Source organism: Gallinula chloropus, assembly GCF_964237585.1.
Source record: "Gallinula chloropus genome assembly, chromosome: 9".
In the NCBI taxonomy this organism is placed as follows: Eukaryota; Metazoa; Chordata; class Aves; order Gruiformes; family Rallidae; genus Gallinula; species Gallinula chloropus.
Window position 1 is genome coordinate 1,014,580 of NC_140094.1, and position 13,941 is coordinate 1,028,520.

Genomic DNA, 13,941 nt, shown 5'->3' on the forward strand with positions numbered 1-13,941 from the left:
TGGCTAGCCCTCAGCCCCCACAGCACACCCACCAAGGAATTCCATGAGAACAAAGGGGAGAAATCGGGGCGGAGCAACAGCACCTCACCTGGGGACGGACAGACTCCACCCGCTTCCTCAGCCCGGTTCAGTCCTGCTCCTGGTAGTTTGACAGAAACCGTGTTTGAGATAGGGAAGAATCGAAGAACAGGCAGTTGCCCAGTGTCTCTAAGAACAAGAATGTCTTTGTACGGTACATTCCTATCCGAATGTGACCGTCACTGTCTAAGCCAAACCCTGCTGATCACAGCACAATCACAGCTGCAACAAAATCAGACCAAGCACACAACATTTAGTAAAATCAAAGGCATAAACTAAGAAGGTGTATAAAATCCATTGCCTCGACTACTACCCAGTCATCACTTGCATTGAAACTTTCTGTACTCTGATCAGGAATTGGCCACAGTGATCTCTAGATTGGAAAGATGTTTTTTTTTTTTTCCCTAAATGAAATTTAACGACAGATTTAAAGTTTTCTGAGTCAGGGTGGCAGCAATGTAATTACTGTCCACAACTACTACTCTGGAGGAGAACATAAAAATCAAGAAGGAACCAAGTAAAGTGTTAACTTGTATTTCAGTATGAGGAATAAATAGTGGTATACCCGAAAAAGCCAGTACCTTGGAGACATTAAGAATTAAGAGCACAGTACTACAAAGCAGATGTTAAAGGTAAACATTTTAAGATGCTTCAAATGTTACATCCTCTCTAAGCACTGTAAGACTACAATTTCCTGAGACAAAACATAAAAAACACAAAGACTGAGCAAACCAATCACAGTTCACAAATGCAGACGAGCAACCGATTCTTGAATTTGCTTTATTTTTCTCTGCATAAGGAACCCTGCACAGGCAATTCAAATTAAACCAAAATAAATATGTGAATATTCATGTAAAACTGTCCTTGCTAATGAACAATTATACACAATGTACAACTCTTCATGTTCACTGGGAGGGCTTACAAATGTACTATTCCCAACAAAAATGCACCAAAATGTCTCCATGCAAACTTATCAAAAGTGACCAAAAAAGGAGAAAAAACTTACCGATCATACTTTTTTTGTCTGCTTTTTTCCTTTTCTCTTTTTTACAATCACAAAAAAATAAAAACATCTATTTGTTTTGTTTGTTACATTTAGAGTAACTAAAACGTGGCCACTTGTCTATTAACATCTGGGTTTATGCTCCTAAAACATCTATGGTTACTGTAAAGGTATGTCAACAATGAATCGGACTTAGGGCGCTACCTGTAGCAAAAGGAAGATGATTGTGTTCACAGAATGTTAATAATCTGTGTCTGAGCCCTCTGCATTGTCCACGTTCCGTGAGAGCATGTAATTGTCCATATCTATAGACCTGCAATTATTGATTGCATAGCGCAAACGCTCTGCCATGATTAGTTGACTGGAGTAAGGTGGGAGCCTCAGTTGAAAGAAACAAGTCTGTGAGGTAGGCAAGCTGTCGTAAGGCTGTGGAAACGGATAAAAGGTGGGACACCGTTAAGTTGTGAATGAAGCAGAAAATGCAACACATCCTATGTCAGCACTGCCTCCCTTCCTTGCCTCTAGCATTCAGCATTTCCATGTTCTACCTCAAACACATTCATGTATGTGCTGAGCCGCTGCTTTATCTCCTCCATAGATAATTCAATGCGCTACTGTTTCAGGTCCCACTGGAAGATACCAAGCAGCACTCAAGCTCCGTACCGTAGTGCACCTTAACATGTGGCAAGTTCAGAGACACCCAACCCGAGCTGACAGTCAAGCAGCTGTTATCTCAGATTTTGCCAAGGTTTCAATTAACACAGTTGACAGAGAATGTGCTTTCACTGCACAAGACCCAAAAATGCCAAATGAATGCATCCTGTGTATAAAGCAGTGGATGGCAAACTCATCACAGTGGCTTTACGGTGTATAGAATTCACCAGTCATCAAATGTTGCCACTTACAGAGATTTAAAACTTGTTAAAAACAAGTGAAAATTATCAAATGAAAAGAAGGGATGGTGACAGAAAATGACTGTACAAACTGCAATACAAGAAGGTTTGTTTCTTGTACAAGAACTTGTCTCAATCTCCAATTGCGTAACTATAGTAAATGCAGCAAGCCAGTTAAGATGCAATTCATGCAGCGTCTGTGCCTCTGCACAATTAAAATGTTCCATCTGAACAGCTCGCAGCATATCCCACCCCATACTTTCTAAATTTACAATTTGGGAGACCTGTCTCCTATTGCCAAAGGACATGCTATGCTAAACAGGAATTAAAACCCCCCCAAACCGAAAACCAGAACTGGCATCTTACCCTATCAACCTTCATTATTTGGAATCGCTGAGAGATGTCAGCTGTGTTGGCCGGCAATCGAGATCTTCCTGACACAAACCTCATGAAAAGGACTCTCTCCTCATTTGAAAACTCTTCAAGGGTATGCCAGAACCACTGTACTAGCTGATGCTGCTCATCGACTTCTCTGTATCGCACAACTTTCTTCAGAACTTCAACTGATATTTCTGGCATTCCACAGACCATCTGCTCCAACTGCTTGGCAGTCAGCAGAGACAACAAAGGAACTGGAACAATCCAAGACATTCCTTCTCTTACAGCGGCGACCTATTGCCCAAAGAAAAGACATCTGAAGTGCAGCTGTCTTACCTCAGCCACTCGCTGCACTGTCCCAATGCAAAAGCAAGCTGAGAAATGGGATGAAGACAAAGAATTATAGAACGTCTGCCACATTACAGAACCTCCCACACGTGTCCCCTGCAAGGGCCGTATCCTCTCTCGAAATCCCAGAGAATAGCACAGGTATTTTCCATTACAATCGTACTTTAAAGAACATGTTTTGATACAAAACAGAAGACCTTAAAAAAGTACAAGTTAGCAGCACAAACAGTGCCAGCTAAACAAAAACCCCCCAACGCGTAGGCACCACGGATCTATTGCACATCTGGGCTGGAACAGAGTCCTACTCGTAACGAGTCCGCACTTGTTCTAGACAACTTTGCATTTGGTACCTCTGAAATGAACGTTTCTTTTCTAATTCAGGTAACATCATGCATACCTCTGGATCTTGAAAAACAGGAAAAGAACTTAATTGCACGTAATTGCTACTCTGCTTTCTCAAGCTTTGCTATGCAAAGTATGCAAATAGGTAATTAACCCATCTTGAAACTTATCATGAGATATTCGTAGTTTCTGTGCTAAAGCAGAAGGGAAACAGCTTTAAGTTAAATAACCATTTGCCAATAATACCTACTGTATCCAGTATCCAGGTTGCTATAATGTGCATAGCATGCACAACTGTAGGTTATTTTCCTCTGACAGTTGCAGTGGGGCTACTCAAATGAAAGATAGGTTCTGATTTCTAATGCCCTTTGTCAACAGAGCAATTGCTAAGCAAACCAGGACTAATTCAAAACAAAAACTCAAACCAGTTGTGGGGTGGGGGGAGCCACAGAGAGGTAAGCTTTTCTTATCCCCTAATAAACAACGATGGAAACTTGCACAAAGCAAAACCACTGATCCCATTAACAATGGGGATAGGGTCGCGGTGAGATTCTTACCTGACGGTCCATTTCATGGAGTCTGTACTCAATTGCCCTCTCCACATATTCTTTCCTGTTTGAAAAGGTAAGTGGGATGCTGTTCCCTCCAGGGATTATGGGAACCATTTTGCCATCAGCACTTTGGCCAACAAAAGAATCTAAAGGAATCATCTGTAATACAAAACAAGAAAAGCACAGTCAGCTTAAGTCAACTTTTTTAAAGAGCAGATAATGGCAGGACAAGGGGGAATGGACTAAAGCTAAAGGAGGGAAGGTCTAGATTAGATATTAGGGGGAAGATTTTTACAGAAAGAGTGGTGAGGTGCTGAACAGGGTGCCCAGAGAAGTAGTGGATGCCCCGTCCCTGGAGGTGTTCAAGGCCAGGTTGGATGGGGTCCTGGGCAGCCTTGTGTTGGTGGCCCTGCCTGTGGCAGAGGGGTTGGAGCTCTATGATCCTTGGGGTCCCTTCCAACCCAGACCATTCTATGATTCTATGATTCTAAGTCACTCCAGCGACCCAAGTTTAATTTTATTATTGGTCACCTAGAACTATTATGAGATCACAAACTATTCCAAAGATGTACAAAGTGCTTGTTATCCCACTGATTTACACAAATACTGAAGTTAAGGTCAATCTAGTCAAGTAACTGCTTTCCGAATAAACCTAAAAGCTCCAGCTTTTCCTATCTTACCTCATGGAAATTTTCTTCAGTAATCCCACTGTCTTCAATGTGAAGAATGCTGTTGAGGGTCTGCACATAGAGCAGATCTACCTCCTCCAAATCCTCCAAGATGAGTGGGATACAACAAAGTTGCTTCCAGACCATTGGAGCCAAATGAAGATCTAATGGCTTTTTTGTACGAATAGCTACGCCCATGAGAATACCCAAGAATTTAAACTGCATCAGATGTTCATCTAAGCATGCCGACGGGTTAAAGAGGAACCTGGAAGAACAAAGACTCCGTGAAAACGCTCTAGTGTGATTTCTACACGACTTCATTCCAACCATTCAAAGCACAGTGCAGTAAATGTCAATGCAATTATTGGCAAGGAGCATCCAATTAAGAAGATTATTGTTATCTTTGGCTGTTAAAATAATGGAGGCTGAGACAGGCAGAACTAACCCTGACCGCAAAGGCTGGTACCGTTGATGTTACTCCCAATTCTGCTGTCGGGAATACAGGAAGTTCACTTAAAACCCTGCCCTCTCCTCCACTATACAGTAACATGGCAACTGGAAGGAAGGAATACACTAGAACTATAAGACATCTCATAACTTGGTATAAAACAATTCATGGAAGAGTTTAATTTTAACCTCTATCGACTGCGAGAAAAACAAATCTGGGATGACTTACCTATCTCTATTGTAGCCTACTTCAGCAGTAGCATTTGGGGAAGGAATAAGCAGGTCTACTATTCCAGTTTCCAGTTCCTTGAAAATCAACAAGAAAAAAACATTCTTTTACATTATATCTATTTCTTAAGACATCTTAAATATCTATTTCTCAGATACAGTGATAACAAGCCTATTACAGAAACATGACATCGTAGCGTTACAAGACAGAATATTCCATTATAGTGCTGATTACGTCTTACAAATTAAGGTGAAAGATTTAAAGGAAAGTAAACACTGTAGGGATGATTTCTAATAATAAAAACATGTTTATTTCAACACCTGCCCTTACATCCATTACAGAATGGTTATTTTTCTGTGAGATGGCTCTGTGATGCATTCCCAGTACCTGTTTCAGAAATCATCTGAAGCTGTAAGCTATGCACCCTACCGGAGCACCTCTTTCAAGAATCAAAGACAAAGCAAAGTTTTCAATGGGTTCTGTTCTGAATCCTCATTGCACCTCATATTTAGTGTAACCTGTCTAGGACAGAACCCAAAAATTATGCTTCAGGTCCTCACCTGAACCAACCCTACTCTTGTCTTACAGGCTTCAGCAATACTATTAAATAAACAGAGCTCTTTGGCTTCTTCCATCCTCTACCCTACCTCTGACTTCAGTGCCAGCTCCAGCACTATCCATAGCTGTTGCCCTGTCCCAGACTAAGCAGATACACTAATTATTCTCACAAATCTTCATTCTTTGCTTTTTGAAGCTCTGGGAAGATTAAGAAACAATCAGATTTCTCAAATCGTCCTCCTGGCTACAATCACAATTCTGTCACACGGCTGACATACACCTTTAAAACTAAGTGGTACACATTAGCATTGACTGGCTTTCTCTTCGTCCTGGCAGTCTGAGGCCTTCAGTTTCCAGGTGAATCTGAAGAGACAGCAGCTATGCTGACAATAGCACAATATCCTGGGTCCAGACAGGTAACAACATGCCCTTTCTGCTACTAATCTCTGTTCAAGCACTGAACCTGAGAGGTGACACACAGGAGAGAAACCTGCCTGAGCTACTTCTGTATTGTACCCAGGGAATGTACCGTCATCGTGGAATGCTGTACCTTACAGAAAGTAGCGGCTGCGCAGAATGGGAGGCTGCAAAATGCCCATATAATGAGCCACCTCAGTGTTTCAAAGGCCCCAATTATAGCATGGCCTCTCCTTGCTACAGTCTAGGGAGATTCTTTACCCTCAAAGACATCCTTAAGTAAGCAGCTCTACTGCTGTGGCTCAGCACAGAAGAACAAGTATCTGCTAAGCTCCAATAAGGAAACGTGGAAAATGCTAAGAGGCATCGGAGAGAACCAAAACCTCTACTCTGGCATTCTGAACTGGTAAGACTTTTCATACCTGACACATTTCTGTAATGGTGTCATCAAACACTCCACCTGCATCATCAGCTCCTTCTCCAACCAGTTTCACTTTCCAGGCACGGGAAGGTAAGCGAAGGTCTGATGCGTTCAGCTTTACCACTTGCCTTGCTATCTGTACAAAAATGGGCTTGCATTTCCGACCTCTTTCAAAACAGAAAACAAAACAAAAGAAAGACACGGCCATACAATGTAACTCATAAACATGTAAAGGCTGCAGAAGTCACTGGATGAACAAACACATACAGAGAGAGCTCAGTATTGCAAGATGTGAGAGTATCAGTTGTTTGTCTAATACAATGCCCATGGAAAACAATACTGACCTGGTTGATATCCTCTTCACAGTAATCTGAGGCCCATAGTTTTTCCCCTGAACCATAGTTTTTCCTATAGAGCGTACCATGGGGAGCGTGTATACGCGTGGTGCTAGCAAGGGCCTCAGCTGTCCTTGAACTATTCCCCATGTTCCAGCATTGTAATGAGATGTGCTGTTCTGCAATAAAACAGTATGAGAAAAAAAAATTAATAAAGGCTTTTAATTCCATTCTTTACACATTAAAATCTTTTGTAGTAATCACCAGCACTTTGACATTTCATGAAACAGACAGGTTTTAGCTTTGAGGTTCCTAAGCATTTGGAAACCGACACACTGACATGTCAAGTTAACATAAGGGAATATGTATAACAGTACTCTGATGAGGTTTGGTTTCATCTGGATTTATACTTTTTAAAATTATATCAAAACCCGTATAGAACCCATGACTAAGATCTGCTTTGATCTGGTCAAAACCACTCTAGCGACATCGCATAACATGACACAGCTAAGCTGGCTTTTTTTTTCCCCTCCCCTCCTGCAATGGCATTTTACCTGGTTATTGGGACTGAGGTTAAGTAATCTCCACGAAGAGTACATGAGGTCAGAAAAATGGTACAACAGTCTAAGCCTTGCTCTTACTGTATGAACGCTCACTTCTTTCAGTGCCCCATACTGTGGTGGGATGGCATCAGGCAAACCAAGCTGTAAAGGCACTGAAACACCTACCACAGAAAAGAAAAAACACCACCATTATTTCACACAAGGTTGCCGTACTGCTTTTGGTTGACTGAAGGGAGCTTATAAACAGGAGGGGATTCAACTTTTTAAAAGAGCAGATAATGGCAGGACAAGGGGGAATGGACTAAAGCTAAAGGAGGGAAGGTTTAGATTAGATGTTAGGGGGAAGTTTTTTACAGAAAGAGTGGTGAGGTGCTGAACAGGCTGCCCAGAGAAGTAGTGGATTCCCCGTCCCTGGAGGTGTTCAAGGCCAGGTTGGATGGCCCTGCCTGTGGCAGGGGGGTTGGAGCTCTATGATCCTTGGGGTCCCTTCCAACCCAGACCATTCTATGATTCTATGACTGAAGTTAGTTTTCTTTGTGGTAGCTTATGCGGTGCGCATAGCTGCCTACTGGAGTCGATGGCAGTGAATTTGGTTTTTATCCCCCTTATTTACACCTCCTCAATGTATGCAAAATGAAAAGACAGAGATAATTTGAAAACCTGCACAGTTATAAAACAAAACAAATTTTGTCCAAAATTCACAGAACAGGAAGGGCTGGAAGGGATGTCTGGAGATCATCTAGTCCAACTCCCCTACTAAAGCAGAATCGCATTTCACAGCATTGTGTCCAGGAAGGTCTTGAATATCTCCAGAGAAGAAAGTTCTTGTTGCTTGTGCCCCCCAGGAAACAGAAGGCCTAAATCTATTGACTGTACAAACAATCTCAGTTCTTTACCTGGAGCTCTTGGTGGAACAGGTGGAGCTGTCCAGGCAGCACTGTGGCAACGTCCTGCTGAAATCTGTCGAACATTCTTTCCTTGCAGGACTGTTACAAGGGTTGGTTCTCTGACATGGTTGGTATGGCCTAGTCCAAGCTGACAATTTATAACAGATGTAACAGGGACAAAGAAGAATCAACAACAGTGATGATACTTCTAAAACTCTCCAAGCAAAAATTCAGAGCTAATGGTAAAGAAATGGTATTAATCTACAGTTTATAACGGGATAAATGTTTATTTTCATATGTATTTTCATATGCTAAATGTGAAAATTCCCTATTATAAGAGTGTAATTCCTGGTTTTACCCCTTGGTATAAAACAAATTTTTTGCACTACAAGGAAAAACATATAAAACAGGCTGTCAAACAAAGTTTCTCTCCATTTTTCACCCTAACAACTTTCTCTCTTCCAAAAACACAAAGGCATTATTAGACAAAAGCACAAAACCCCCCAAACAAAACCCAAAAAACTTCATTCTTTCAGGTTCCTCATAAATTATTCTCAACAATTTGCTTAACAGCCCTTCTCAAAATCTCAATCCTGAAATACCAGAGGGCAAACTTTACCCAAACTTCTTGAAACACCAACAGCCAATAAATCCAGAGACATTTGTAGTGTGCAAAATTCTCAAAAAGCTGAAGTCCTTTCAAAAGGTTGAGTTGATACATGGGGTGAGGAATGAAAACTGACCTTCAGAGGCAGGGATAAAATTAGGGTCCCGAAGAAAACAGAGAAGTCATTATTGCCTTCTTTTCCCCCTAACATAAAAAAATAACTCTCTACAAAACCTTCATTTCTCATTTATGAAAAGCATCTGCAGAGTTCACAAGCCTGACTGATATCAATCACAAATGTTGAAAAAGTTGATGACAGCTCAAAAATTAGGTAAAAAATTTATTGTTTTTTAAAAATGTTGTGATTAGAATAATTTGGTTAGAATGTTGTCAGTAGTTTCCCAAACTGCTATCATGTAAGATCACAGTTGTTATGGCTGGGGGATGGCAGGGAGGGAAGGAGGAGAGAAACATTATTTGCTGCAACAGCACAGATATTCCCACCACACCTCTAAGTACAATTATAGCCTTGTCAAGGTTAGGAATGGACAGGGAATAGTACGTACCTGCCCTTCGGAGTTGCTACCCCAAGCGTACACATCCCCTGTAGATGACAAAGCTAGTGTGTGCTCTGCTCCTACAGCTATGTCTTCAATGAAGATTCCTGACAGTACCGGAACTTGTTGGGGTCTGTTGTGATTTCGGGCTCGACCTTCTGGCAAACCTATCAGGCGATCTAAAATTGCAAGCACATGTCTGTGTATTTAAAGAACATTCAAAAGTTCTTTTTACTTGAAGGCAGAAGTCAGGGAGGAACAAAATGAATTCTGTGTACTCTTGGAACTGGGACAGAAGTGCATGGGTTACAGGTAAAGCCAGTGTACGTTTCCTACAGAGCAGTGCTTGCTACGGCGCTCGTTCATATTGCTGAAGCTGTTATTTGTGCTTTAAGTCTGAAACCAGATGGATATTCTATTTAAACAAAACTTCCAGATCTCAGTGTACAGCGTTATAATATGTGAATGGACTGACTTGAGGCATTTGAACAGGTATAATTTGGCGCCCTTGGAAATTCTCCTATCCAGCTTTTTAAAGCCCTTATGTAGACATACACTTTATTAGACAAAGTAAGCTTTTAAGTAACCTAATGTTTGTGGATATGTGGCATTCCATGAAGTTTCAGGAAAACGCTGTTCAAAATGTAAATTAGTAAACTGAAAGGCTATCCTGAGCTCAAACTAGACAGATGCACTTCTGGATTTGAGGCCTATGTTAAAACTGCTATGGTTACATTAAAAACTTCAGGTAAGGTCAGCGCGAATCTAAACCGCAGCATTAGGTCAGTCTTACAAATGGCTCAACAGTCTTCCTTTTCACTTGCAATTCCCACAGACCTCTAGATGGAAAGATCTAAGTCCAAGATTGTCCTACCTTGTCCAAAAGTGTACACATGACCATCTTTCGTCAGTGCAACAGAGAACTGGGTTCCACAGGCAACTTTTTTTATTCCAATTCCACAAAGAATATCCACTTTCTAGGGGTAAAAGAAAGGAAGAAGAGCTATGGTATTATGAGGAGATAAACAGAAAGCAAGCACGAATGTAATCTGTAATTCCTGCTTCCAAAAGGAATTTTCATAACTCCCCAATGCACACATGGCAGCCCATCTAATTAACGCTACCTTTATCTACATTCAATCCTTTGAAGTATCAGGCTCTGTATCATCAGAATCTTTTATGCTAGATTGTATCAGAACAGCATAATGGATGGAATTTCTATTTTAACTTCTGCAAATTACACTCTAAACACTTTGTAATGTGTGTAACAACACTGAAAATTTACACAAAGAATAATTTCTCTAAGAATTCTCACCTGTGGGGAGGATTTTGCAGTGGAATTTCCCAAACCAAGTTTACCATAATCTCCATCTCCAAAAGCCCAAACCATCGAGCCATCTGTTGATACAGCTACAGTATGATTGAGTCCACAGGCCACCTGGTTGAGAGAAATATGTTATTATCACAGTTTTTCCCTACTTATTACTAACTCAAAACACCCCAACTACCTTTAAAAATAGGAGAAGTTTTTCAGAAAGAGGATTAAAAAAGTCAGGAAAGCAATCATTCTAAAAATAAAAGCCAAGGTTAAAAAAAACAACCCTGACCTCCCCTCCCCCCCAAAAAACCCTACCCCAGAACACTTAAATATGTTGAAAATTCCACCTTTAAACAAAGATACATTGCTAGCTTTAGATAAACCATGCCTGTCCTATCTGGTATCCTTCCAGCGCTGTCACTCTTTCTGGAAGTTTCTTATTGGATGTATTTCCAAGACCTAGTCGACCATAGTCACCGTTTCCAAATGTAAAAAGTTTGCCATCTGCTGTCACCACAGCTGAGTGTTTGAAGCCACATGACATCTGGAAGCAAAATAAACGTAATTTTTACATCATTTTAAATTGGGGGGAGGGAGGGGTATTACAGGTAAATATGCAATATCTTTTCCTCCCTAAATTATATGCTCTTTATAAAGCAACCTCCAGCTAAAGCCAAATAGGTTTTTGTGCATTGTTGTAATGCATGCTTAAGAGGTGGTCTTGGTGACTAGTTTTGTCAATCAAAGACAAAGGCAAGGGCAAAGGGAAACTTCTAGATCATGTCTGTCCTGTGACGATCTTTTGATCACCCTTGTCTTCCAAGCTCTTCCTAATTTTTAGTCCTCTCTGGTAGCAACTGTCCATGAACATCACAGACCAATAATGAGCTCTGTGACATTAACACCCTTCATCCCTGAACTGTCACTTGGTTTGTAATGCTCAGAGAAGGAAGAAGTTCCCTCAAACTGTCAAAACTGACAATGGTTCTGGTTCCTAGCACCAGGGTAGCACACCTGCACCACTTCTTCTCCTTGCAGAGCTTCTATTTGCCTAGGTCTGCGCTGCCTGTCGCTGTTTCCATGTCCCAGTTTGCCATAATCTCCATCTCCCCAGCTGAAGACTTCCCCACTTTCTGTTAAAGCCATGGAATGTCCATCGGATCCACAAGATGTCACCAACTGTGTCACAACAAAGCCTGATAAAGAAAAGTGACAGAGCCAAACTTTAGACAACTTATCTATTTTTATTTTGAACAAAATCTTTCTCTTTCAGAGCACAGCCTATGCTGCTGGCCTGCCAAGAGTTCTGAAATTAAATGCTCCTATCTTGAACAACCGCTTTTCCCTGAAGTGTTCTTAAAATTAAGGCATTTCAATGTGTTACTACTTAAATCTCCCAGAGAAAAAGCAATCTATTTTATTAGTTCGATTGTTTAATTAAAGACTACGACATTTTAAAGTGTGAATCTGCAAAACCAGCATTGACACAAATAATTATGTTCCTACCGACGTCTCATTTGTGCTTTATCAACTGCCTCACTTCAAACCCAAGGGCTTTACCTTGCAGTGCTGAGATGACGGTTAACACATGAAGATCATCAGAGTTCCCCTGTCCCAGTCGCCCATAGCTCCCTTCTCCACAAGCCAAAACCGTGCCATTGGCTTGAATGACAAAAGTACAATTCTGACCACAAACAACCTGGTTTGGAAAGACACAAAGGAGTTTCAATACTTTTTGTGCTAGGTGCAGCAATGCTGTAATACCCACATTGCAGTGTGCAATCTTCTTGCTGAGCTGTTTTTCTTTGTGATTTTCTCATACAACAGAGTCACCAGAAATACCTCTGTGACAACCCCGTTCCCCCTGTGACTTCCACTCACCCCATGGAAGTTTCATTACCCAAACACATCACACAGTAAAAGTTACTTCACTGAAACGTGCTACTAGTTCTGACAAACACTCTTCCACTGAGAGTAATCACAACATACTTCTACTCGAGATTTAGTTTTGACATGTCCATACTGAATATTGTTTCAGAAAGAAAATTTAAAAGAAACTGGCAGACATATTATGTTAAAGCTCTGCATATGTTTTCAAATCATGCTCACAGCAAACAACTTGGTTTTGTCAGATGTCAGTGGCTTCTTGGTCTGCATTTTTTAAATAATTAAAGACTTCCTCTTCAGTGAAAACATGTTTGGGGGTACTTCATGGTAAATTGAAACAAATAGAAATGGCATTTCGAGAGCAATTTGGAACAAATGTACAAACAATACAGGCTAAAATCATTAAAAATAGAAACATGTGACTGTTTATAAATGATCACCTGCTGAGCCTGAGAGAATGAAGGTGCTGCTACCGGTATCATGACATTTCTACCAGCTTCTGCTAACTGTCCATGTCTTCCTGCTCCCCAGAGATACACGTCACACTTGCCTCCCAAGTGCCAATCCTATGGAATAGCATGAAAGAATGCTTTACAACAAGAGTATTTTCAGTAGCTTACAATACCTACAAACAGTAATCCAAACCCCCAAACAAGCAAAGCCACATCGATTTTACTAACCTCTGGCCTTGACGTAGCCCAAGACATTATCTGTTCATCCATTCCATTGATCCATTTACTGTTATCCTACACAACAAAGGTCACAGTTGCTACATTCAGTTTAAGAAATGAACATTATTTTGCTGTTATGTAATACACACTTTTCTTTTTACATATGAACAATACTGACATTAAACGGTACAGCAGTAAGAATGAATGCCTAGACTCAAGTACTCTTTTCATCCATGTGCCAAGTTTGTTTCCTTACTATACCCATCTAGCAATGATATCATTACCTGTAACTTGCAATCAGAATGAAAGAAGAAAATCCAACAAAATTCATGAAGCAATCTTTTTGTATTTACTGATGATTAGAGCTTTTCAAAGTTTTAACTGCAAACACTGGCTTAAAATGTTAAAACGTTGCCAATACAAAAATTCTTAATCAAAAATTTCTGTTTTGCCTTACATATCTCAACAAGTCATAGAGACATCTAATTTGATGTAGAAATGCATTCAAAATGTTACCCTAAAAATACCTCTGTAAAGCTCTATCATATGCCAGAGTTACTGTCACAGCTTGGGGGTTATTTTGTAACAGGCAACTCACTTGCACCTGTGGCTACATGTACAGGGAGCTGATTTTACAGGATATTCTAGCCAGTTAATTGAAAAATAAACTTCCACTTATCGCTGGTGCTTACGTTAATGAATCTAAATCTTTGCAGTTCAGAGATGTTAATTGCATCGTACCGTTCGCTCGACAACATGTTTTGCTGTTGGGGCAATATAGCA

General features: G+C 40.7%; 1 protein-coding gene across 1 annotated transcript in view; it reads right to left on the minus strand.

Moving 5' to 3' along the window:
- Positions 1-602: 602 nt before the first annotated feature.
- HERC1 (HECT and RLD domain containing E3 ubiquitin protein ligase family member 1) overlaps positions 603-13,941 on the minus strand; it is a gene marked incomplete at its 5' end in the record, with an annotated part of 78,876 nt that continues 65,537 nt past the window's right edge. Inside the window, 17 exons of the mRNA XM_084268221.1 lie at positions 603-1,507; positions 2,341-2,646; positions 3,600-3,752; positions 4,274-4,526; positions 4,938-5,014; positions 6,335-6,500; positions 6,678-6,847; positions 7,223-7,392; positions 8,128-8,266; positions 9,292-9,461; positions 10,157-10,259; positions 10,598-10,720; positions 10,989-11,144; positions 11,615-11,796; positions 12,161-12,299; positions 12,928-13,053; positions 13,168-13,233. Coding sequence (XP_084124347.1) covers positions 1,322-1,507; positions 2,341-2,646; positions 3,600-3,752; positions 4,274-4,526; positions 4,938-5,014; positions 6,335-6,500; positions 6,678-6,847; positions 7,223-7,392; positions 8,128-8,266; positions 9,292-9,461; positions 10,157-10,259; positions 10,598-10,720; positions 10,989-11,144; positions 11,615-11,796; positions 12,161-12,299; positions 12,928-13,053; positions 13,168-13,233 — 2,685 coding nt within the window. The 3' untranslated portion in view covers positions 603-1,321. The remainder of the gene's footprint in view (positions 1,508-2,340; positions 2,647-3,599; positions 3,753-4,273; positions 4,527-4,937; positions 5,015-6,334; positions 6,501-6,677; positions 6,848-7,222; positions 7,393-8,127; positions 8,267-9,291; positions 9,462-10,156; positions 10,260-10,597; positions 10,721-10,988; positions 11,145-11,614; positions 11,797-12,160; positions 12,300-12,927; positions 13,054-13,167; positions 13,234-13,941) is intronic.